Source organism: Prionailurus viverrinus, chromosome E1 (assembly GCF_022837055.1).
Source record: "Prionailurus viverrinus isolate Anna chromosome E1, UM_Priviv_1.0, whole genome shotgun sequence".
In the NCBI taxonomy this organism is placed as follows: Eukaryota; Metazoa; Chordata; class Mammalia; order Carnivora; family Felidae; genus Prionailurus; species Prionailurus viverrinus.
In genome coordinates this window covers 31,033,327-31,060,645 of record NC_062574.1, presented here as the reverse complement: position 1 = coordinate 31,060,645, position 27,319 = coordinate 31,033,327, and the positions used below count along the sequence as shown (strand labels likewise).

Here is a 27,319-nt window from a genome sequence, read left to right as displayed (position 1 = left end):
TGAGAATTGATGCTTTAGTGTCTCCTTGTGAATGAATATCATCATGCTTAAGAAGATGGACTATAAATAATAATAGTTTTGTTATCAGTTTAAAATTGTCCCTTTTCATTTTTTTTTTTTTCAACGTTTTTATTTATTTTTGGGACAGAGAGAGACAGAGCATGAACGGGGGAGGGGCAGAGAGAGAGGGAGACACAGAATTGGAGACAGGCTCCAGGCTCCGAGCCATCAGCCCAGAGCCTGACGCGGGGCTCGAACTCACGGACCGCGAGATCGTGACCTGGCTGAAGTCGGACGCTTAACCGACTGCACCACCCAGGCGCCCCAAAATTGTCCCTTTTCAAATGAAAGCTTTAATGTGATGGTTTTTTGCAGTAAAACCTAGCATTTTAAATTACAAAAGAGTGCATTCATTTCAGGTGACATTTGCATCTCCAAAAAGTGTTATAAATGCTGTTTAGATTTAGGGACAACAAATGGAAGAGCTTAAGAGAAATTTCAGGAGCACATACACATTGAAATTATATTTAATATTATAAGAAGTAACAGTAAATGCTTAATAAATTTACGTCTGAGTGCTTCATTTGAATTTTTACAAAACTAAATAAAAGGCTACATCATGTTAGCATAACATAAGCACTCACAAAATAAGCCCAACAAATGATTTATTTCTCCTTCTTATCAGGTCAGTCTAATTCTTTAAATATGTCGAAGAATAGAAAACAGAAATGTTTTGTGATTACTTCATTTTATGACTGTAAGAATTCAATATTCCGAGAAATACAAATATTTTTGTACACAAGAGTTCAGATTCAGCCAAGATGGATGCTATTTATTGTGTAATAAGCTCATCTTTGCGTTATTGCCATCACAGTGAAAGAAGAGCTTTGTTAGCTTCTCAGACTTCCCTCACACCCCTGGGAAGGAACGGACGTAACATCGCAGCAACACTGGCACTTGAATCTAAGGAACTTGTTAAATCTGTTCGGGCCATACTTGATATGGATTGTAAGTTTTCTGCATTTTTTCACTTCCCCCCCCCCCCCCAGTAATTCATTTAACAAAACAAAAGGAGATTTCAAGCTTGACAGTTTAATTTTGTTAAATGCGTTGGTTTGCCTATAGTAAAACTGAGAGCTAATTGATAAAAATCTCGATACACTCCTTGTAGGGGGAGAATATTTACTTTATTTAAAGTGCCTGAAATGGCCTCCAACAGAAGATAGCTGATTAAGGCATGTTTTTGCCTCTACTTCCATCCAAAGTCTCTTTGAAATGGAAGAACAGATAGAAAAATAAATCCACAACAGCACTGGAAACCTGGAAGGTTAGAACCAACATTTAGGGATTTTTGAATAATACACAACAGATGGAATAAAATGGAAGGTACAGCCCAGCTGAGCAAAAGACCCCAAAACACAATAAAGATCAAAGACAAAACTGCTGAAACAGTAAGTTAACTAGAACCGTGAAAAAAATGTCCAGGATCACAGGCAGGGAAGACTGGGAACAGACCCTGGGGCACTCAGCAGGGTAATTAATTAAAGGGCTATGGAATAGCTGAACCAGTTCCCCACTCATCAGAGCTGCTGGCTCAGGCATTTCCTCCTGAGCCAGGGCCAGGAGAATACCTCTCTTAAAGAACTGCATGATCTGTCCCTGGACACCCCCAGAGTCAGCACTGGGCTAGAAAGATGCAGGGGAACAGGCTTAGTAATGCCAGTGTCCCGGCAGACAGGGAGATCCTTGGGGAGAGCTTAAGTGATCAGTCATTTCCATCCTTCCCTCCTCCTGTCTCCCAGCACTTTTGCCTCTTCATGGATTTGGACTCCCTTTTAATTTGTTTGTTCTTCTGTCTCTTCTCTTGATGTCAGTCTGTCTGCTGGTTGTCTTTATGCTAGCCTCTAGCATTCCACTGTCTCTGTTTGCCACTCTTAATCTTCCCTATGCTGGGGACGAGATATCAAATATATATAAATATAAATGTAGAGAGGCACAGAAAAAACTCTTTGTTCACAAAATACCCAAATAATAAGTTTTGAGTAAAGTCCTGTGTAGTAAATGGTTTGGCTTTGTAGAGGATAATATTCAAAGACCCTTTGGGGTAACTTTTAACTTCAAAACTATGTTATAGAAAGAGAATTGGAAACCATGCACAATTTGTGCAGTGAGGTTTTTTTCTTAATTTTGTATAACCTGTTACATTAAAAAAAATCAAATTATATTTCAAAAACCCTATAACAACTCTCTATGTGAAGAAATTCTGTGGGTTTCAGGATAGATGAAAATAATCACTTCTAATGTATTATGTGTACACTCAGAATTTAAAATATCAGACATTTTTAAGTTAGGGTGGGACCAGTGGAGGGAAACACCTGCATACACACACATAGCCCAGCGGACACTGCCATCATTAATTTTAATTACCTTGCTAACATTAACCTTTACATTTGTCAAACATGATTATTCAAAGAAAATATTTGAAATTCAGCAGAACTCCTTTGGAAGAGAAGTGAAAAATTCCATCGGCACTTTTTATGTCGTAAGATTGTACCTCATTTGCTGTTTAAACTAGCAAATAGTTTCTGCGTTGTCTTTTTTATTTATTTAGAGATATAATTGCTAACATTGGCATGTATTCCCAGTACTTTCATAATTTTTATGACCTATCTTTTTCAGTTTGATAATTCAGATAAACTCAGCTCATTTTCTTTCTCTTTATGCAGTCGCTTTTCTATATGTAATGGAAAGCAGAAAATTACTACCATGAGGTAGATAATTCAGCTGCAGCCTCTACCTCATTTCCTTTGGCGTGACTGTCTGGTTATTTCAAGTTACAATTCAGAATTTTCTCTTGGGTAATTGCCTTTACTTTCTTCTTAACATAAGTATAATCTAGGATGTTATACAATGGGATTTCCTCAGAAATGAGAATCAGATTTCTTGGGTGTTATAGTTTAAACCCAGTCTCTGATGGAATATCTAGAAGATAATTCTGAACCTTTTTTAGATGGTGGCCTCTACTGAAATCTGGAGAAAGCCCTGTTACCAGACATGTGCAATTATATACATTTGCATCCATCTTCAGAGTGTTTATAAACCCCAACTTAAGAACCTAGATGTAGGGTCACAGAGGGCACGAGTGCTTTTTACAGCCTTGCAAACCTGGCCATCCAGCTCTCATCGGGATAGCTGTAGCAATGGAGAATTATGTGAATCATAGAGGCATCCTCGAGGAACAGTTTGAACCCATGTAAACAGTGCTCTGCAGAATTTCTGATGATCCTTGGAGGTGCCCCAGGGAATACCCCAGTTAGCCATCCAACTTCATTGGGCAAATTAATTAACCTCTGGTCCTCTTCCCTCATATAAAAGGTGGAGTTCATAATATCTAAACTGGCAGGGTTGGAGGATTAAATGAGATACATGTAAAGTAGCCAACGGAGCACCTGGTAGTATAAGGTGTTCATTAATGGACATTGCTACTGCTGGTGCTGCTAATGCTGATACCACATTATTATCATGTAAAGCAGCTAATTTAAAACTACTTTTTCTCTGTGCTAAGTATTAAGTAACTATCGTCTAAATCTTTCAGTTTGGATCCATTTGAAAAATATGACAGATGAGAGCTTTCCTTAATGTATAACATATAATGTTATTTTCAATTTTGAGTTATAATGTAATCATCACAGGAAACCATGGCTAAATGTCTCAATCAGCATCTTATCTTTCAGTTGTTTTTTTGCTAACTATAACAAAATTTTGGTCTGTTCCACTGTACTGCCTCCACTGAAATAGCATGTAGACAAAATAGGCATTTTCAATCAGTATTGGAACCCCTACAGGTGCCTCTATCGATCGATCTCCATCAGTATTTACATGGTCAATATCATAATGTTTTAGTGTAATCTTTATTTGAAATAACTACTTGTTTTGAACTTAAATCTTTGATTGACATCTAGTTTCACAAAATAATTCTGTTACAAAGGCAGGAAGAAGCAGTTCTACTTTTAAAACGCATAATAAGGGGCGCCTGGGTGGCGCAGTCGGTTAAGCGTCCGACTTCAGCCAGGTCACGATCTCGCGGTCCGTGAGTTCGAGCCCCGCGTCAGGCTCTGGGCTGATGGCTCAGAGCCTGGAGCCTGTTTCCGATTCTGTGTCTCCCTCTCTCTCTGCCCCTCCCCCGTTCATGCTCTGTCTCTCTCTGTCCCAAAAATAAATAAAAACATTGAAAAAAAATTAAAAAAAAAAAAAATAAAACGCATAATAAAATAATAACTGGTCAGCTATTCCATAGGAGATCTTTAATAAGAACTTACTGACTTCCTCGTAGATGGGCAGCACAAACACAGGCATCCACCTTCCTTCACGATTCCCATGGAAATGATAGATGGAATATAAAAATAGAGTAAAAATCTTCAAAAGCACTTGTAGTTACAGGCAAATCCCAAAAACTTCGATAGGGCAGGGGAGGCCACATACAAGGAAAGCACAAATGCCCAACTTGTTACTCTCCCTGCCTAACAACAGTGGCAATTATGGGATAATTGGAGGTCCTTCTGGCAGGAGGACAGCCCTTAATGCATTCTAATTTGAAGGGGTAATGAATAAAGCCAAAGACTCACTAGGGGGGCAGATGGACTCTTTTTCCTCTTTTATCTTGGTGAGTCAATGGCATTTTTGGAATCCTCAGGATTCACACAGATTCTGTGTCAAGCAGAAAGCTGACTGGGGCTTGGTCTCTTAGGCAGCAAAGACACACAGTGACATGCGCACATGCATCGACATGCACTGGGGCACACAGGACACTTTAAATGCAAAGGGAGCCCAGAACAGTGGCTTCTGCACCAAATGCCATCCCACTCTTCACAGCCACCTCTGGTCTTGGCTCACCTCTCACTCCCCTCAGACTACTGCATCATCCTTATACTCACAACACAAGTATACACTGGCCAGCCCCAGCCAGAGCTTTGAGAGGGTAACTCCAACAACAACGTGGTTAAATGTCAGTGCAACCAGAGGGTCCACACATTGTTTCAAAGGTCAAAATCCAATTCTGAGTAGAGTTCTCTACATCAAGTTTCTATAAAGAGAAATACATAACGTGTGTGTGTGTGTGTGTGTGTGTGTGTGTGTGTGTATACATACACACACATTTCATTCAAGATCTTTTAAACAAATATATACATAAGCATACCAATATATGATCATGATAAAGTCCACAGTGTTAAAGCAAGAAAATAGAGCTGTCAAGATTTAGAATAGACTACCATCTACCAAGATGGTAGAGTGATCTCATGCCAAAACCTCCCCATTCTGCTCCTACACTTAGAAATGACATTTAAGATTATGTTTGTGTATTTAAAAGATGAAAACCAAAAAATTCACGTCTCCCTGCACCAAGAACAGAGAGTAAAACTGTAATGATAAGTGAGCTCTTAAGCTTCAGAGATTCATGAGGTTGGGATGAGCACCTGGAGCCAAGGTTTCTACACCCACGAGGACCCAAATGATGCCTGAGCAAAGGAAGCAAGGAGCAGGAATCTTCCTGTGGAGAATACACTTTCTTTTCTTAAGTTACTCATATATTAGGCATTAAAAAAAAAATCCATCCAATTTAGGAGCCATCTGGGCCTGCCAGTAATTAATGTTGAAAGTAAATATTCTCATCCACTACAGGTGGGAATGTAATTTGGCACAACATTCCTGGGAATCAGTTTTGCAGTATATATCGAGAGCTTTTAAGATATCTATTTGAAAACTGTTTTTGAAAGTCAAAAATAATATTTTGTTGGTCATTTATTTTAACCCTACAATCCTACCTGTTGGTATTTTGCAAAGAAAATAATGAAAGATGTGCTTAAAAATGCATATATAAGTATTTGGATCACAGCATTTCTTATAATAGCAGAATTATGGATATTCAACTGTTATAGAGTGGTTGAATAATTCTATAATTTTTTACTCAACCAACTGAAAATGAAGGTGAACTTTACCCCTACCAAGCAATGACTATCTGATTACATATATTTGTCTGTGGGAGCTTCCTGCATCAATTCAGATGTTCCTTACTGTCTGAAACTAGCAGTATTTTAACTTTTAAAATTAGAATGTCAGTAATAGATGCTTTTTGTCTTTATATTCTGAAGCTAATTAGAAGTTATTTAGGCAGATGGGAAAAGGTTTTATGAGAAAAAGGGGAAATGTCGTACTGCAACATTTGTAGGACTTTATGATTTTTTTTCTTTTAGATCCAGAACTCAGACTTGATATAGCATCTTCTCATTGTACTTAGTCTGATTCTCAAACTGTTATCACTGCTTTTTTTTTGTTTCTCCCAGCACACATTTTTATAAGCTAACATGAGTATATCAAAAGAGAAGTCATATATTTTTGGTGAAAGTCAGCTATACTATTTAGAATGGGCATGATGGTATTTGCTTCTCCATAAAGTTATTATGGCTATATATATATATATAGATATATATAGATATAGATATCCAAGAATAAGGGGATAGTTTACATGTCTCTGATGCCATTTGGAGGCAATTTTACCTGTTTTTGTAGTAAAGTAGATCTGTTCTCTAGTGACTTGATCATTTAGAGCTAGATAATACCCATTGTAAATATTGGTGTTGTCTTACCATTCAAGGAAAATGGTGAGCTCCTATATTCTCTTGTATTGTTGCAAATTGAAAGTAGGTCACTGCTGTGATGTTCTGTTAAGAAAATATATCAAATCTTGGGTGATCTCTGGGAAAGAAACTCTGCTTGGGTTATTTAATTTTGCTTTAAATGAGTGAATTATTGTTAGCTTCAAGGAAATAAGTAATTTCTTTCCTAGTACAGTTTTATTTCCAGAAAAAAAAAGTGAGAGAAAAATATGTAACTTAAGAAAAGGTAACCATTGGGGCACCTGGGCGGCTCAGTTGGTTAAGCATCTGCCTGACGTTCAGGTCATGATCTCACAGTTCATGGGTTCGAGCCCTGCATAGAGCTCTCTGCTGTCCATGTGGAGCCCACTTCAGATTCTCTGTACCCACCTCTCTCTGCTCCTCACCGTCTCTGAAAAATAAATAAATAAAAATTTAAGAAATAAAGAAAAGGTAACCATTGGGACACCTGAGTGGCTCAGTCAAATGAGCATCTGACTCTTGGTTTCAGCTCGGGTCATGATCCCTGGGTCATGGGATCGAGCCCCACGTTGGGCTCTGTACTGAGCATGGAGTCTGCTTGAGATTCGGTCTCTCTCTTCCTCTGCCCCTCTCTCCTGCTTGCACTCTGTCTCTTTAAAATATTTTTTTTGAAGTAACCATTTAGATGTATTAATTCATTATTCACGATCTATTTATTGAGTATCTGCAATGAGTCAGACTGTGACCTAGGCAGTGGGATAATAGCATACAAAGTCCCTACTGTCAAGCTGCTTCAGTAAATTGTAAGGGTAAAAATGGACAATCAAATTAGCAAAGTGAACAATCCCAGACAGTGATGACTGTTGTACATACAATAAAACCAGGTGATGTATAAGTGAGAATGCTACACCTCTTTGAAGAGATGACTTTTGAGCCAGGATTCAGCCAGGAGAAAATCTATGGGACGAGTTTTTCTGACCAAGTATGAAAACCTTGAGATAGGCACAATCTTTTTTTTTTAATGAAATTTATTGTCAAATTGATTTCCATACAACACCCAGTGCTCATCCCAACAGGTGCCCTCAATACCCATCACCCACCCACCCCTCCCTCCCACCCCCCATAAACCCTCAGTTTGTTCTCAGTTTTTAGGAGTCTCTTATGTTTTGGCTCCCTTCCTCTCTAACCGTTTTTTTTTTCTCCCCCTCCCCCATGGTCTTCTGTTAAGTTTCTCGGGATCCACATAGGAGTGAAAACATATGGAATCTGTCCTTCTCTGTATGACTTATTTCACTTAGCATAACACTCTCCAGTTCCATCCATGTTGCTACAAAAGGCCATATTTCATTCCTTCTCATTGCCACGTAGTATTCCATTGTGTATATAAACCACAATTTCTTTATCCGTTCATCAGTTGATGGACATTTAGGCTCTTTCCATAATTTAGCTATTGTTGAGAGTGCCGCTATAAACATTGGGGTACAAGTGCCCCTATGCATCAGTACTCCTGTATCCCTTGGGTAAATTCCTAGCTGTGCTACTGCTGGGTCATAGGGTAGGTCTATTTTTAATTTTTTGAGGAACCTCCACACTGTTTTCCAGAGCAGCTGCACCACTTTGCATTCCCACCAACAGTGCAAGAGGGTTCCTGTTTCTCCACATCCTCTCCAGCATCTATAGTCAGATAGGAGCAATCTTGACATATTGGAGGGACTTAGGAGAAATTCTGAGTTGCTGATACATATGAGCAAACAGAGGAGTTAACATGAGCTAAGGGTAAAGATAGAGAAAGAAGCTGGACCATACAGGGCTCTGAACACCATTCTAAGGAGTTTGCATGTTATTTTGAGTGTCATAGTAGCCGTCGGTGGTTTTAAGCAGGAGAAGAAACCTGATCTGATCTACATTTTTAAAAGCTCATTCTTGCTTTTGTTTAAAAGTGGGCTGTAAGAGTAGCAGAGTAAAAAAAGCAGAAAGACTACATGGTTTTGCAGTGACTGACTTGGGACAGGATAGTAGCTTGGGCTAGGTTTGAATAGCAAGGAACAAATATTCATTTTTAAAAAGAGATTTAGTATTTCATCAGTGTATATAACATTTTGAAACACGTGAAATTCAGTATTCATGTTTAAACTTAATATTCACGCACATACAAGGTCAGTGAGTAACCAGAAGTCCAGAAGCACAAAGCAATTATCTGTTGTCATCTTCAATCTTCAACTATCTCATATTTTCCTATTGTTCCTTCTGCACATTAATTAACTCTTGGGTATTTGCCTTTTTCATTAAACACATTCCTGAGAATTGAAGTGCTGAAGTTATTTAATAATGCCAAATCTATAGTAACTATCTACTGTTTTCTATCGGTACATAGGAAGCAAACATAATAGTTTGTCAGTCATAAAAAGCCACCATATTTCCAGTATTTACCATACCCAAAAACTGTCTAGTATGAATCAATCCCAGAGCTACCACATGATAGGCATTTTCATAGAAGATCATTTCCAAGGAAGTGTTTCATATATATACTTTAATCACATATGCTGCCAGCATCCGTGAGCTATGAAGGGCATGACCAAATGAGTGAGACTTAATTCTTCCCACCAGGCAGGAATATAGTTGTCAAGGGGCTTGCAGGATGTGCAACATCTAGGATTTATTCAGGTAAAAGCCTATATATCTTAGTACTAACATGGGTGAACACACTGTAACACAGAATGATTTCCAACACAAAGGCAAAAAAAAAAAAAAAATACAAAGCCTGCTTCAAAAATTAAAGAAGGCATTGATGTTTAAGTATAGTACATTATTGGGGCACCTGAGTGGCTCAGTCAGTTAAGCGTCCAACTTTGGCTCAGGTCATGATCTCACAGTTTGTGGGTTTGAGCCCTGCGTCCAGCTCTGTGCTGACAGCTCAGAGCCTGGAGCTTGCTTCAGATTCTGTGTCTCCCTCTCTCTCTGCCCCTTCCCTGCTTGCACTCTGCCTCTCGCTGTCTCTCTCTCTCTCTCAAAAATAAATAAACATTAAAAATTTTTTAAAAATAGTATAGTACATTATCTCTCTTTCAAAAAATGAATTCCAATTCCTTTCACAATTAAAACTGACTGCAATAATAGAGCATCTACAGTGGGGTTCATGTTTTGCTCCTGTAGGATTATCCAGTTATAACTGGACAAGCAAAATGTGAATGGTGCCAGAAAGGAATATTTTCCCTCGAGGCCTGAAAATGTCCTCATCCAAATGGAATACATGCTTTTGGGTTAATGAAATAGGTGTTCTCTGGAGTTCATCTGAGGACAGAGTATTAACAGCTCATCTCAGGGGAGACAGTGGCAGTAGCAGTCATGTGCAGTAATGACTTTAATAATTATTTAATATGATACAACACTTGAGTGAAGATCCAGAAGTTCCTGCCTTCAACAACAGAATATTAATATTACCACTACAGATAAATATATTTAAAGATAATAATGCCATAGATATAGGAGATTTTAAAATTTTTATCAGTTTTACACTTTGAAAGTACCATTTTACATCCATATGTCCTCGCAGCAAGCCTGTGAGATAGACATTATTGTTTTTAACTTAAAAGATACGAAGCGGAACCTGGGTGGCTCAGTTGGTTAAGCATGTGACTTCTGATCTTAGCTCCAGTCTTGATCTCAGGGTCGTGAGCTCAAGCCCCATGTTGGGCTCCACACTGGGTGGGAAGCCTACTTAAAAATATATATATTGTATGTTAATAAAGCAGTCATATATTTCAGGGCACCTGGGTGGCTCAGTCGGTTGAGCATCCCACTCTTGATTTTGGCTCAGGTCATGATCCCAGGGTTATGGAATCAGGCTCTGCACTGGGCACGGAGCCTGCTTAATATTCTCTCTCTCTCTCTCTCTCTCTCTCTCTCCCTTTCCTCTCCCTCTCCCTCTCTCCCTCTGTCTCTCTCCCCCACTCGTGTGCTCATTCCCTCTCTCAAAAAAAAAAAAAAAAGATCAAGGCTTAGATAACTTGAATAGTTTACTTCAGTCACATGCTTGGAAAGGGCAATGCCAGACCCCTAACTCGGATCTTCTAATATTAAGTCCTACAAATCTCACAGGTGTACAGTTAAGTCATTATGTCACAATTGAATTGGATTTTTTTCCTTTTTTTTGAGCATATAAAATGGCAAGATGTGGTATTCTCAGTGGTATCTTAGATTTGATAAGCTATGATGACCTCTTGGAGTCTTGGCCTCCTGTCTGTAAAGTAGGGATACAGTCTTCCTAAGTCTCAAGGATTGAGGGAACTAGTATAAAAGTGCTTTGTAAATGCAAAGCACTATATAAATATAAGATTGTGTTTTAGAGTTCATTTTTTTTAAATTTTTTTTTTTTTGAGACAGAGAGAGATAGAGCACGAGTGGGGGAGGGTCAGAGAGAGAGGGAGACACAGAATCCGAAACAGGCTCCAGGCTCTGAGCTGTCAGCACAGAGCCCGACGCGGTGCTTGAACTCACGGACCATGAGATCGTGACCTGAGCCGAAGTTGGATGCTTAACTGACTGAGCCACCCAGGCGCCCCTAGAGTTCGTTTTTTATGTCAGTTAGAATTGGCCAAAATTTACCTCATCTTAAATTTGCATAATTTACAAATATTCAGAATAAAGCAGTAAGGCTTAAGGAGTTTTAATAACTTCCAGTCAGGTAGAGAGGGATACCTAACTCATTGGTAGCAGTGGCTTTCTCAGGTCAGATTGGGAGAATATGTGTTTGTTTTTGTATTTGTTTTTTTTAGAAACCTTTATATTTGATTTTTTTTCTTTTTTTAGTGTGAGCATTTGTTAATTCTAAAATTTAAAGCATCCCTTTTAAAAGTAAGTTTTAAGCATAATGGAAACCTCACAGTAAAAAATTTCTTTTTGGAAGCATTTACAAAACAATGCATACAGAAGGAATAATAAATGTGCCCTGATAAAAATCTTGAAATGGAAGATATGGAGTCAAAAACTTAATCTTTAATAATATTTTTCAAAAATGTGCGACTTTATGAACTTATGTAACCAACATCACCAGTTAGACTAAAAATGATTAGGTCTTGGGACTATACGATGCTGCTTGTGTTTCTTGTTCCTTTGGGGGTTTTTAATTTTTTTTTTAATGTTTATTTATTTTTGAGAGAGAGAGACACAGAGAGAGACAGAGTATGAGTGGTGGAGGGGCAGAGAGAGGGAGATACAGAATCCGAAACAGGCTTCAGGCTCTGAGCTGTCAGCACAGAGCCCTACGTGGGGCTCGAACTCACAAACTGTGAGATCATGACCTGAGCCAAAGTTGAATGCTTAACTGATGGAACCACCCAGGTGCCCCTCTTGTTCCTTTAAAATAACCACCAAATGCTAATGAAAGTAAAAGTCCAAGTGGGACAGAGAAGGAGCATTGGAAGTGAGAAAAACCTGCTTCTTGAACAAGATTTTTTAAACCTTAGGTAAATTCCTCAACCTCAGTTTTGTTCCATTTATGAAATGGAAAGTAGGAGCATTAAGGCTCATTACGTCACAGGATAAGATGAAGTATCATTTGTGAAATTGCCTTTAGTTTTTATATAAAAAAAATAGTTGTTTGTACCCTAAATCATATCTTTGTCGAAAAGATAGATTCATTTTTACTTGTACAGAAGCAGAATAGTATAGTAAAAAGACTATACTTTGAACCTTGTAAGGTTCAAAATCTAGGCCTGCCACCTAATAGATTTATGCTTCGGGGGTTCTGTAGTCTCCCTGAGTCTCATTTTCTTCATCTATGAAATTGGAGATATCACCAACTCATAAAATTGTTTAGAGGATTAAAATAATGTATCTGAAGAGGCTAGCTGATTAAAGATAATGTTTAAAGTGGCTCCCACCTGGTAGGACTCAATATATATCATCATTATCTTCATCATTATAATCTTCATCATTCATTGTCATTATGTAAAAAGAGTATTTTGTTCTTGCAACCTAATCTGATATAAACTATTCTCTCCCCACCCCCCCTTTTTCTTTTCTTTTTTCTTTTTTCTTTTGAAAGCAAGAAACCTTAGAAGGTGGTGAAAGATCTCTACTAATGTCGATTTATGTAATCTATCGTTATTAAATTACTCCACTGAGAACGTGTAAGAAACCAAGTGCTAAAATGCCTAAAAACAGTTGCCAAGTAACATTTCATTCTTTAAAAGAGCAATAAAGAAACCCAGCTTCAGCTCAAATTTATTTCACGGCAATGAAGTTTGAAACAATAAAGTTTATGTCTAACTAGCAACCTCAAGGGCTCTCCAAATGTCATAGTCTTGTATAAGGAGAGGGAAAACTTGCTGAGTTTATATAGAAGATAGCAGTAGTAAAACTTCCCGGGAATGGGTACAGCTAGCCACCAGCTCACTGTGAACCCTTACACTAGACTTCCACAGGCATTCCACTCATATGAGAAAGGAAAAAACCTTATAGATACCTGGTGGAAGAATGCGCCAAATAGTAATGCTGATAGAATGCTCCTGGTATGCTTGGGAAAAACAGGACAGTATGGATAGAGAAGGCCAGTTCGTGGTATCACTCAATCCTCAACCTGTTTGCTTTCATAACAATCTATTCTTTTAAATTTTATTTATTTAAGTAATCCCTACCCCTAACCTGGGGCTTGAACTCACAACCGCAAGGTCGAGTTACAAGCTCTGACTAAGCCAGCCAGGCACCCCAATAATCTGTTTAATGTTGGCCTCCTCTCTACCTCCAGCTCTCTCTTTCACTCCCGTATTTTATTCTCTTCATAGGACTTCACACTATTTTTTTTTTTCATGGTTTACTTGTTTATTGTCTGTCTCCTCTATTAAAGTATGAGCCCCTTGAGACCAAGGATCTTGCATATCTTGATCTTTACAATTTAGTAACATCTAATTACTAGATCCTAGTTTCATTCCTAGGATTTTTAAAAATAGAAATAAATACCCATCATATGAATGAATGTAATATATAGCAAATCCACACAAATAGACGTTAGCCAGTTCTTTCCATAAATATTTGTTGAGTACCTACATATCAGACACTAAGATCAGACTCTGCTCATGTTGAGGATGCCCCTCTAGTAGAAAGCAAGCAAGCAAGCAGTCATGAGGTAGGAGAGACTTGTGGAAGAATGGAATTAACTCTTCCCTCTCATGCATACTAACCCTAGGTGGGTGCCACACACCATCAACGGGGGCTTTGAGACCAAAATATTTCCATGAATGACCACACCTTTCTTCCAGATCTGATAGAAGGGGAGTGAGACTATAGGCAGTTTCCTATAAGAAATCCATGAATGTCAGGGAGGGTGATGCTTCAAAAAGAGCTGAAAAAAAGAAAGAAACCAAAGTAAATCTGTAAAAGTGGACCTTGAATAGCCCAGGCAGAAAAAGAATATGAGTGATGTTTTCATTAAAGTGGATCATAGGCTGGTGTGTACCAAACTGTTATAATAGGGAAGCACTTCAACTATTGTAAAACCTGCTGGGATTGTAGTTCTACCAAAAGAATCTAAAGAGGATGCAGTTGTTTAATTATATATATATTTGGGCATATACCACAGGTTCCAGGAATTGTGTATTTATCTAGACATATACCACAGATTCCAGAGTCCAGTTTTGTTTTATTTTAAACTTGGGTTAAAATGTTCTCATGTTCTCTAAACATCTTCTCATGTTTAGAGACTATGGATGGGAATGTGGCTTATGGAGTAATAATTCCTAAAAGATGAACTCTACTGCAGAACTTTCCTTACAGTGTCAACAAGAAGGAAAGGGCAGAGGTGTACATATAATCAAGGGGAATTTCAGAGTTCTTTGATGAGCTTAGATGTTCAAACAAATATACAAACGTTGGAGAAAGAGACAACCTAGAACTAACAAGAACGCTTAAGAATAGTGGCAGGAATGTTAAAGCCAGGATCAACCTACGCTTTTGAAAAAAACTTTTAAAGATGAGAAAAGCTATATTTGAAGATAAAGAGAAAGTAGATTTGGTATGTTAAATTAACATAGAGGGGGAAAAGTCTAGGTAATGTAGTAGACTCTCTTTGAGTAAGGGTTTCCATGATCTCTCCTTCCCAGTGTTCATACTTTCTGTGATCCTGTCCCCTGGAGTATGTGCAGGACCTGTGATTTACTTCTAACCAACAGAACACAACAAAAACAGGATGTACATGATAATATTGCATAAGATTTTAGTGCCCATTTGCTGGAGCCTCCTACTCCTTCTTGGCTTCAAAGAAGGGAGCTCTTACGTTGGGAGACCCACATGGCAAGAAGCCAAAGGCAGCTTCAGGTGGGTAGCCAGGGAAAATGAAGCCTTCAGTTCTAAAACCGCAAGGAATTGAATTCTGTTGACAGTAACAACCTTCCCCAGTCAAACCCCAGATGAGACTGCAGCCTTGTGAGACCCTAGGCAGAGTACTTGGCTATGCCTCGCCCAGACTCCTGACTCACAGAAGCTGTAAGATAATAAATACATGTGTATTAGTCTAAGCTAGTCAAATGTGTGGTAGTTTCCTACACGGTGATAGAAAATATCATCAACCAGTTACACAGTAATAGAAAATATCAACTACTGCCATTTGCTTCTGTCTTCCCAGTTGAGAAAACAACCTTCAGAATGGCATGGCTAGAATTTTCCCTGGAATAGAACGTTCCTTTCTATTAGAATAAAAGATACAAATTACATTTAGAGCTTTGAGTCAACCTTCATACTCCCCATGAGATGACTCTTTTCTACCTCCTTCACCTCTTTGACTCTTTTCTATCCAAAGGAAATATTGGCGGGGGGCGGTGGGGGGGGGGGGGAAGAGGGATGGAAAGGATACTTTTTTACAAGCTTAATTAAGGCATCAGCCTCTAGAAACGGCTGCCATTATGTTAGAAATGCTGTCATGAATCTTACAAAGAGAGCTGCTTTCCTTCCTCACCATGTGATGTTGTCTCTTTCAGCTTAGCATTCTCACTACCTATTACAGTGCTTGACACATGATTGATTCTCCAAGACCATTTGATGAATGAATTCCTTGTTAAGTTACCTAACCCATAAACCTAATAAGAAAGAAAGTCATCCTTCCCTACTGTGGTGTTCTTCCCCTCTTAGACTTTTGGGAATGAAAAAGCAAGCATGACATTTATTTATGTACAGGGAAGCAAATGAATAAACCCAGAGAATACAGAAATGAATGAATTGCTTTTTGTAAATAAAAGGAACCTTAAAAGCCTAATATGAATACTGATTATTTCATAATTGTCTTTTTTTCTCTTCAGTCTACCAAGTTGTGCTCAGTTTTATATGAGACATATTCAGTGTTGGTAGATGCCAGAAGCTTAATTGTCTGACTCCAAATGATACTGACATAATGGACTCATTTGCTATGCCTCCATTCTCTATCTTCACATCACATAAAAGTACAAACCTTTTATAACCTGACAATAATTGAAATGCCTTTATCTTTTATTCATTTTATTTTCAGCTTCCTTCTTTGTAGACCCCTAGTGGAAACATAATTTTAGCATTATTCATTCCTGTTTGGTACACTGAATGCCTGGTCCGTTGTACCTCATTTCTGGCAATCTGTGAAGTTTTTATAAATACTTTGTTAATTTAATTTGCTGTTGGACATTACTGATGACAAAATGCCCAAAAGATTTGGGTTAATTTATATAACATATAAGTAGAAAATGATCAAAAATAGATGCTCCATTGCTTACTGTCCATTTCAGAAACATGATATTGTTTTCATCTAAACTAAGGAAATAAAGTATTTAAACTCATAATGTCCTTATTTATGAGTTAGGAGATTACATATTTGTTGAATTGAAACTTTCATTTATATAAAGGGGCTCAATGATTATGGGTATTGCCTGAGAATGTGGATGTTTAAAAACAAATAGCAATTACTTCCTATTACTTCTCCCCTACAGTCTATCTTCTAGTGGTCTTTAATGCATAAACCAGACCCTATCATCCACATGACATCTTGGACCAGTCACATTGGTCTATTTATAGTTCTTCAAACATACCAAATTCATTTCCACCCCAGTACCTTTGTACTTGCGGTTCTACCTCCCTGGATTGGTCTTACTTCAGATCTTCACAAGGCTCACTTTCACACCCCTGTCTGTATTCTAATATCATCTTCTGAAGAGGCTTTTCCTAGCCAATCTATCTAACATACTAACTAGCCCCTGTTACCACTACCGATCACTCATGATTCCTCTACTGTTATTTGTTTTTTTAAAAGCACTAATTGCTCCCTGAAATTGTGTCTGCCCTACTAGAATATAAACTCCAGGAAGGCAGAGTCCTTACTCACCTTCTTCACCACCACAGCCCCAGAATCCATCATTACAGCAGTCCATCCTCCATATGTAGGAATTGAATAACTAAGTGAATAAGATCATAGAGGTAGGTCACATAGGATAAAGAGAGAAACAAGGAAGAGAAATCAAAATGGCACTGAATTTTTGAGCCTGGATTATCGGCAGGTGGTAGAACCATGAAAATTCACAAGTAACCCAGAAGAAGGACAAGTTCTGTATTACACACTAGCACTAGGAATACTGACATCTAGAGGGAGATAGGGAGGGACTACAGGGTTGGAAATGTTGCTGCAGGGATTATTCTTATGGTTCTGATAATTCAAGCCCTAATATTGCAGAGAAAAGGTGTAACAGGGGAAGAAAGAAAAGTCAGGGACAACTTAGAGGAGGAAGGGGAGCCAGATGGGGAACAGAAAGGATGATAGAAGTAGAAACTAAGAATATTGCTGGGAGGTTTAAAAAAAAGCAAAAACAAAACAGGAAAAGAGAATTTCAAGGAGAGATTGGAAAGTGGTACTAAATGCTGGTAACAAGAGGACAATATGTGGGAAATGGGCCAGCTTTGACTGTAAGGATTTGTGACCTTTACGAGAGAATCTTCGGTAGATTGGTGAGGGCAGATATGCATCTTACACCAACACTGTCTCGAATGTCAGTTGAATCTTTCTTCTGTGATTCATGGGGCATTTCAATATCTCTTAAGACCTCCTGTTCATATTGTAAATATCAGTTATGTAACTCTAGTTTAAAAGGTGTAGGGTTGGGTGGCCTGAGTGGCTCAGTTGGTTGAGCGTCTGACTTCAGCTCATGTCATGATCTTGCAGTTTGTAAGTTCGAGCCCCAAGTCGGGTTCTGTGCTGACAGCTCAGGGCCTGGAGCCTGCTTCAAATTCTGTGTCTCCTTCTCTCTCTGCCCCTCCCTGACTCATACTGTGTGTGTGTGTGTGTGTGTGTGTGTGTGTCTCAAAAATAAATATTAAAAAAAAAAATTTGAAAATAAAAAAAAACAAACAAGGTTAGGGTTAAGGGAAGAAAGGTATGGGAAATGGAACTGAATCTAAACTGATCCTACAGCATATGTTGGAAGTTACTTAATCTGAACATGTTCTTGCCTGGGCCCAGGTTTCTGTGATTTTCTAGAGAGGGATGCCATGTGCTCCGATAGCTGTCAACGTGTCATTTAAATGTGTGCCTAGTTTTTCTAAATCGAGAAGTGCTAAGATAAGAGGGAAAATGTTAGTTAGGCCAGCAATATTTTTATTTTATTGTCTGCTGACATAAAAAATGTGTTAAACTTTATTTTCATTATTTTGCAAAGATCTGAAAAGAATGAACAAGCAGGAAAACTTGCTCATAATCCAGTACCAAGAGGCAACCATTAGTTACATTTTGGCCTCGTTAACTTTCAGTCCCTTTTTTTCCCCAACTTTTTAAAACTTGTAACATTTTTATGTTGTTTTTTTATATAATGGGAAAAGGAGCACAGTGGCTAACAGTGTGGACTCAAGAACCAGGTCTCCTGGATTCAAATCCCATATCTTCCTCTTATGAGCAACATGACCTTGATGAGGTTCATAACCTGTCTGGGCCTCGGTCTCCCCACCTGTAAAATGTAGGAACAACCAATTCTTTTATAAGCTCATTTGGTCTGATATCTGGGATACAAAAGAGTTGACCCCATACCCTTTCCACCTTTCCAAGCTTACTTATTCCATATTCCCCTCCCCTGGCAGTCTTTTGGAAAGCTTCTCATCCCATTTGTCATTTTGTCTATCATTCTCCTGATGTTTTGTACTTTTGTCATTTGTCTTGATGTGCAAATCATTGTTTACGAATAAGATCTAGGGTAGGAGCCACCTCTACTCCTGGAGACTTAACTAAAATGAGAAACTGAGGAACCCAGTTGAGGATTATGGTTGTCTATAATGGCCTTAAAGTTGTACCACACTGTACCCTCACATTAAAGTCAAATATGGCCTAGATCTGTTCTGCAATAAAAAAGGGTAATAAACTAATTAAAGCATTTGATTGTCTGTATCAGAGTTATTATCCTAAAAAGCCATTAACCATACAATGATAATCAAATGACTGGATGGGCCGTTAACGGTAATATGTCCCTTAGGGCAGCGCATCACAACTGTGTGCGCTGTGTGCAGACTTTGTGACAGAAATGTCTCTAAGACTAGGCTAACTGTGAACTATTTAAGTAAGAGAGAACCCAAGGGAAAACAGTTTCTTCTTCTTCTTCTACTTCTTCTTTTTTTTTCTTTCAGGAAAGGATAATTGGTCAAATTACCCTTTATCCTGTTTACTTCAGGAAAATAATTGGTCAAATAGCATCAAGGCAGAACATGGCCATAAAAGATGCAACACCTCTCTGGTGGTTTCATGATTGAAAACAAAACCCCGCCCCGAGTCCGCCCCATCAAACTCAATGGATCCTTTGGGCATGACAATCATGGATCTATTTTCCAGAGCCAACCTTGATTTTGAGTGTTTTGGCACCCTTTTAATTACTGTCCTGATTTGGGGATCCAAAAAAGAAGAGTTGAAGTATCTACAATATCCTTTCTTTGTGAGCAAGGTTTTTTGGCCAACTTTAGCCTTTCTTGAACACATCCTTGCTCTGTCTTCCTCCTATAATGTAGGCTGTAATCCAAAGGTGGATCTGTCTTTATCGATAAGGTACTGACAAAGTTCTGTCAAGTGCATTGCTGTGCTTTGGGTTGGAGGGTTTGTATGAACAGCAAAATGCTACTTTATTGCTTGAGAAGATGGTGAATTGACATTAACTTAAGGAAACAGACTGCTGCAGGTTTTTCTGAGTATCTTGCAGTAAATCAACCTTCAAAGACTTCCTTAGGAAACACATTGGCTCTTTTTAAAAATATAAATACATTAAACAAAGTTCTTAAATCATCTAGCTCTTTTTTCTAATCTGAAGTTAAGGAAAATATATCAGTATGTAATATGACTTCCTAGGGAGTTGAACAACAGAAGACTTGGATGTGCTGAATCCAGCCAACAGCTATCAACCTCATTCTCTGTATGTTTTCATTCGTTAGGAGTGGGCTAGGAGGAAGATCACATTAATGCGGCCATTTGTGTTTGCCTCAGCCTTGAACCTTGAACTTTTCTCCCAAAGAGTGACAAATTACGTTCTTCTTCCCAAATAGAAGAGCAAATTTTGTTCAAGCATTTCGTGAATTTTTAACGACACCCTCTTTTTGTTGTTGTTCTGTGAAGTAGAAACCACTGTTTGTTTTCTCTGTAATGAAGTACAAGGATGCAATTATTTTTAAATAAGCTGTTTACTCGCATATTTGTGACTGTTACCAGGTCACAATTTATAATAGTAATTCCTCAGCAGGGTTCTGACAGTAATGAACCTGAAGCTCAGAGTTGTAAAGAAATTGCAAAGGGAAGCACACCTAAGTAATGACATTTGTTAGGAGATAGAGACATCATCTCCCAGCACCTAGGATTATTTTTTATATTTACAGCTCAGGAGTCAAATCTGAACTCAAGTTGACTGATCAGAAATAATTCACGCCCTGGGTTTACCAACAGTGAGAAATAACAGAGGAAGACTTCTTCACTTCTCTTTCTGAATTGTTAGGGACAGACATGATACAGCTTAGGCCTCTTGCCTTATAGCATTAGTGGTTCAATACAGGAGCAAAGACAAACGCCAGAAAATAATGACTTGTTTGATTGTTTATATTTAAACTAAAACATCTAAGCTATTTATTTTCTCATGTCTCAGGGACTAAAAAGTTTCAGGAGAAATACACATTTGTAACTTTAAAAAAAAGGAATACACACTTGTAATGTATTTTTTTTTTAATGCTCAAAGGAGATAGTACCATTTCCTGAAGACCTGATCAGTGCATTCAAAACATTGCTGTGGAGCATATTCTCATTTGAGAATATAGCCTAGACATTTTGTTATCTAAATACTTTGTCGTACTTGTGTTGTTTCCAAAAGCCATCAAGCACCTAAATCACAACACACAGATGTGTGTTCACTGTGATATCACATTCAGAAAACCATGGAAGCAAAGGAAATCTATTGGAATGCACAGGGCAGCAAGCAGGCTTTCTTTTCTATTTGGTTGTTGGCTTGCCATGTAACATGCCAAGTTTCCCTGTCTTCACTCTACTGCCTAATGACGCTACAGAAACTTAATTGGTATTTCCAGATAAAAGATTTCACAGAAACTTAATTGGTATTTCCAGATAAAAGATTTCACAGAAGCACAAATTTTATTATCTGGCTTTCTGTCTAGTGGTTGCTCTTAGTACACACTGAATATAGCCTCTTAAATATGAAGGTAACATGTTAAGACTATGAGGTCAAAAAGGATAATTATGGTTATAACTAATTATCATGTAAGTTAACCAAATGTAATTACAAAGCATTTAATTGTTAACTTTTGTTTAAACATGATTTTCTTATTTGAGTGAAAGGCAAAAAAAACACATTGGCCCTTTGTTGTTCTTTTATAGCAGTGCTCAGTTATGTGACCTAGATTTCAATTCTCTGTAGTATTTCCTGTACAAAACCAGTGTATTCCCTTTCTGCACACCTACCACTAATAATAAAATATGAGTCAGCTACATAGAGCTACTATCTGTGTAAAGTTTTTAATCAAAACCTTTTGTTAATGAAAAACAAGTGCATAGTGCTATTATAATGCAGATGAGCTAATAAACAAAGTATAATTAAGAATCTTTCTAGAGAGAAATTTCTCAGGAGGTAAATATTTAAAGATTCACTGTTAGGTTTTTTAAAAAAAAATAATGTACTTTTTGTCTGCTTAAAGAAATTTCTTTTTCTTTGTCTGATGTCATCTTGGAATTCTTGGTAGGCAGAAACTGTGACTCTTTAATTTGATATTGTACTAAACAAATATTTTTTGAGCTGTTCTCTTCAAAGAATCTTTCTTGTTATTACAATCTACTGTTATAATCTCTCTCTCTTTTTTTTAATGAGTATGCACACTGGAAAGTGAAGCACTCTCCAGTTCTATAGTATGTCAAGTAATATGGCAGATTTTATATTTTTAAATATAAAAAAATATACTTACACTGGGTTTGTGAAATTTTGCCTTTGTAATCCATTAATATTTTGATGATAACCAAAGTTCTTAGGCAACCATTATGCTATAACATTACTGTCAGGAAATTGGAACAAATTCCAGGTTATTTCACTGAACATGCATCACATGGTCAAGGCTTCCTAACACTCTGGTCTTGACTAAATAGCACAGCACTCATTTAAGAAGTATGTATCTTAAAGAAGCACAGATCTGTTCAAATTGGCAGCACTAATAGAAAATAAAATGATAGTTTCAGCTGTATCTATATAACATCAAACATCTGTGTTATGAGCAAATGCTGACTCCTCTAGCTGTTTCCAAAGGTACAGATGTTTACATTATATGAGCAAAACAACTGAATGATGGATTGAGTGGTTTTAGCTTGTATTTGAATTGTTACCATAGTCTCCGAATACTGCTGTAAAAGCATTCTTCTTTAGGATCTATTCCCTCCCTCGATCATCTCATCGCTTTTATTCCTTCCTTCCCTCTCATCCTTTCTTCAACAAATATTGATCGAGTACCTGCTATGTGTCAGACACTGTGTGTTGAGTGAGAGAATAAAATAGACATGGCCTCCCCAGAGCATACATTTGATGGAGAGTAATTGTACATCTTTTTTTTTTAATAGATTAATTGTATTTTTACTTATTTTTATGTAGCCTTTATTTTAGTTATTTTTATTTTTTTTTGTTTTTTTATTTTTATTTTTTGTTTTTTTGAAAGGGATGAAACAAAGTTTAATGTTGAGATTGTGAACTACCACCAGCTAATAGTTTGTACAGTATTTTATATTTGTCTATTAATACTTTATTTCCCTTGAAATTTTTTTTATATATATGAATTGTACATCTTTTAAAAGTTTAATTATATACTTACAAATTGTGGTAAGTGTTCTAAGGAACAAGAATATGGTGCTATGTATTTATCCAACAAATATTTTCAAGGGCCTACTATGTGTCAGGCGAGGTTCATTGTAAACAGGGATGAATGAAACATGATCCCTATCCTTGCTGAGCTTATGTACAGTTAAGGAAAACAAACAATAAGCAGGAAGACCAATACATAGGTCATTTCTGTTGAGGAAGTTCAATGACTGTAGTGTACATGTTGCTCTGATAGAAATGGAGGGAGGGCAGGGACCATCTGTCCATATGACAAGCTTTCAAGTGGAGACTCGAAAGATGACTAGGAGCCAACCATCTAGAAAGCTAAGTAGGGATCAACCCAGGCTGAGGCAAATAGCTGCCTACTCCAAGAATTGAAAGAAGACTAGAATAGATTCATTTACCAAGATGGGGAAGATTTCGGGGAGGATCCGCTTTTGAGACATAAAACTTAATTTTGGAAAAATCAGGTCTAATTTGCCTATGAGACATCTAAGTGGAGACATTATTGGGGAGTTGCTTATACTAGTCTGGAATCAGAAGGAAGGGCTGAGTTGGCCAAATGTGATAGTCATCAGCACATGTAGGTTTTTTAACATTATGGAAACTGTGAGATCACCTAGGATATGAATGTAAGTCGAGAAAAGAAGGGGATCCAAGACTGAATCCTAAGGACAAAATTTAGAGGTCTAGAGAAAGAAGAAGCTAGACTGAGAAGGAGTGGTCAGAAAGACAGATGGATAATAAGGCAAGTATAGCGATGTGGAAACCAAGAAAAACCGAGTCGTTTTAAAAGTATATGCTTTTGAGTAGTTAAGTAATTGTCCTGCTAGATAGTAAATTTTTTACAATTATTCTCAGTAAATTATAAAATACTCCATAGTTATTAATATTGTGCATATGTATATACGTATGTTTTTAGAACGACTTTCTCCGAAAAAGTAGAAACTGTCTTGGGGTGCCTGGGTGGCTCAGTCAGTTAAGCCTGACTTCAGCTCAGGTCATGATCTCATGGCCCATGAGTTCAGGCCCTGCATAGGGCTGTGTGCTGACAGCTCAGGCAGACAGCCTGCTGACAGGCTGTGTGCTTTGGATTCTGTGTCCCTGCCTCTCTCTGCCCCTCCCCCACTCGTGCTCTGTCTCTCTCTGTCAAAAATAAATGTTAATAAAAAAAATTTTACAAAAAAAGTAGAAACTGTCTTAACCAGTTTAATCAGCCAACTCCATTCTCTCCATGAAGCATACGGATGGATGCCCATGGGTGATGTCTACTCCTGTCTGAGAGGCTTCCCTCCAGTGCTACCCTGAACATAAGCTGCTGCCAGTTAAGATGTTTATCAGAGTTGGTTGTGTTTTTTTTCAAAACGACTAATGCCAGGTGTACTTGGTACTATAAACTAATTGTGTAATTTGTAACTTAATGAACCATGAATATGGAAAGAAAAAGTTATTTTTATAAAAATTAAGTTGAATGCTTTAGAAAGATTTGATAAAAGTGAGCTTACAATGCTATTGATTAGATGTGAGGGAGTCATCTGTAAAAGATCGGGGGCAGGGTGGATTGTAAAAGTCTAGAAGAATTCTGCTCTTGGATTGTTTCATAACTGTTCTTAGTTCTCAATGCACTTTTAAAGAAACTGAAACTGGAAATGATAGCTGATGTATTTTGAGTGTGGTTTCTGCAAAAAGAACAATATAGAACCCTAATCAGAGGACTAAGCACCAAAAAAAACAAAAACAAAAACCAAAACAAAACAAAAACCAACCTTTGGCCTAACAAAGATTGGCAAATGAATGTTTGGATTTAAAATAAAATATATAAATATAGGTATATAAAATAAAAATATATCCGCATATATGTGATGCCTTAACTGATGGTTAATCTTCTACTATAGCCAAGTATCTTTGTATCTAGTTCTATCATGTATCACATGATACAAAGATAAAATTTACTCAGCCTGTGTTCATTACCAAAATGTATGAATAAATTATCATTGAATAAATGGAATCCTGCAATAGAAGATCATTCCTTTTCTTTCATGGTTTTGATATTTAAGTACCCCAAACAAGGAAAATTCATCTTTGGATATACATACGCATGTTGTGTTTCTGCCCCTAGCCTTTGTACTTCTTTGCTTTAATCCTACTGATAACTTTTAAGAATGTAGTATTTGATTACTCATCAAATCAAACCAACATTATAATCTCACTTTTATTCTTAACACATAACCACAGTTAAGGTTACCAAAGCATACCTCTCAAGTAAAAAATATTATACATTAAAAGGATTCCCCCACCACCACTTACTTTCTGAAATTCTCTTTTCAATTAATTTCAGACTCTTCCCAAGATACTTAGAGGACATGAGAAAGAATAATTTTTAATACTGCTACATCTTAAATATCAGTTCTTACTATTCTATAAATTTATCTGCAAGCATTTAATTTTTTATCAGTGATAATGTTTTCAAATTAAAATTCCATACTTAATTGTTAGACGGTCAGTGATCAATGTAGGATGGCAAGTGATTAAAGGAGGTGGGTCATAAAAATTTTGAGTAAAACAGAAGACCGTGATCTAGTGGGGAAACAGCAGTGAAGTGTAAGATTCCCAGGGAATCTAAATTAGATTCCTAAAGTAGACTGGATTTATTGGGTTTTATTTTTTTTTTAATGTTGTTCTAAATTTTTTTAAATGTTTATTTATTTTTGAGAGAGAGAGAGAGACAGAATGTGAGCAGGGGAGGGGCAGAGAGAGAAGAAGACAGAATCTGAAGCAGGCTCCAGGCTCTGAGCACTCAACACAGAGCCCGACACAGGGCTCAAACCCATGAACTGCAAGATCATAACCTGCGCCAAAGTCAGACACTTAACCAACTGAGCCACCCAGGTGCACCATTTTAAATGTAGGTGTTTACACGTACACATACATGTCTGATAATCAAGTACAATGTTTGTGTTTTTTTCCTATAAATAGTTGCATGCTATTGTGTGTTGCTGAGGAGATAGCTTCAATGCCAATGCAGTGCTTTGAGACATGATTATATATATATAACATCAGAAGTTAAGTCTCTGGGCCATCGGGTAGAAACAACAGAAGGACAAATTTTGGTTCCATTCTGAGCAAGAATTATGAGCAAGAACCTTTGAGAATTAGACCTATCTAAAAATGTGAAGCTCTGTGTTTCCCATCACTACAGAGCCTAGAGAAATCCCCAAAGACTTGTAAATATATTGCATGGAAATGAGTCTTTTCCTCTGAAATCCGTTCTGTGTGGCTGCAGCAGAGCACTGAGCCTTTTGTGCATGCAGTAAGCCAAGGGCAAGTGAGTATGTGGGGGCTGAAATACAAGCGACTGGATGCCCTGGGACAGGCCCTCGTTTTCTAGAGGAAGGAGCACCTTTTTATAATTTTCACAGAAAGACGAGTGCCCTTGCAAGCTCTGTGCCCTCAGAATTGCATCAGCTCAGAGGAGGCACTATTTTGTAGCCCTGGCACATACGAGGAGAGCCATTTTCCACACAGAATGGAAAAGTTTTATCCACACCACAGGCTGGCAGTGGCCCTGTTTTCATACATGTTGGTCTTCCCTTCCATTTCCTTCCTTCCAACACTAAGAGTCTCCATAAACAAATAGGGGCACCTGGGTGGCTCAGTCGGTTAAGCGTCCGACTTGGGCTCCAGTCATGATCTTGCAGTTTGTGAGTTCGAGCCCTGTGTTGGGCTCTAAGCTGACAGCTGTCAGATTCTGTGTCTCCCTCTCTTTGCCTCTCCCTCACTTGCACTTTCTCTCTCTCTCTCTCTCTCAAAAATAAATAAACATTAAAAAAAAAGTCTCCATAACCAAATAAAAGGAAATGAATTAAATATTCAGTTCACAAAATAATACTTTTGGAACCAAGTAGGTCTGAGGAAAACTCAGTGCCCTCAAGGAGTTAGCAGTCTATGGGAGGAGGGGAATAAAATATTTGTGCAAATTTTCATAATGCAAATTTGGAGATACTAAGTGTTTTGTGAATGATACAAAGTGCTAATAGCTTAGAAGAATAAAGAGGGAAATTGTTTTAAAATCAGGAAAATGTTTATGGAGATTGCAACATTTAAGATTTGGCTCAGAGAAAATTTGAATGGGGGTGATGGAACCAGAAGGAAGTTGAGGTAAATAGGAGACAGAGGAAAACTATTGTAATTTTTTTTTATAAATACATTTTGATTTTCTTATGTTTATTTGTTTTTGAGAGAAAGAGAGTGTGTGTGAATGGGAGAGGGGCAGAGAGAGAAGGAGACACAGAATCCGAAGCAGGCTCCAGGCTCTGAGCTGTCAGCACAGAGCCTGACGTGGGGCTTGAA

General features: G+C 37.7%; 1 protein-coding gene across 9 annotated transcripts in view; it reads left to right on the top strand.

The window, feature by feature from the left end:
* Window positions 1–27,319, top strand: part of STXBP4 (syntaxin binding protein 4) — a 182,102-nt gene that overhangs the window by 100,883 nt on the left and 53,900 nt on the right. For 6 of the 9 annotated variants that reach the window (XR_007146874.1, XR_007146875.1, XM_047832841.1 and 3 more), the window contains one exon: window positions 875–1,008. The exons of 2 other annotated variants lie outside the window; for them this stretch is intronic. Coding sequence is in view for 5 of the 7 variants with exons in the window: in XM_047832841.1 (XP_047688797.1) it covers window positions 875–1,008 (134 nt within the window). In the remaining 2 variants the exon portion in view is untranslated. Of the gene's footprint in view, window positions 1–874; window positions 1,009–12,681; window positions 12,721–27,319 lie in introns of those variants that run through there. One more of the 9 variants, XM_047832843.1, reaches the window with a different exon arrangement.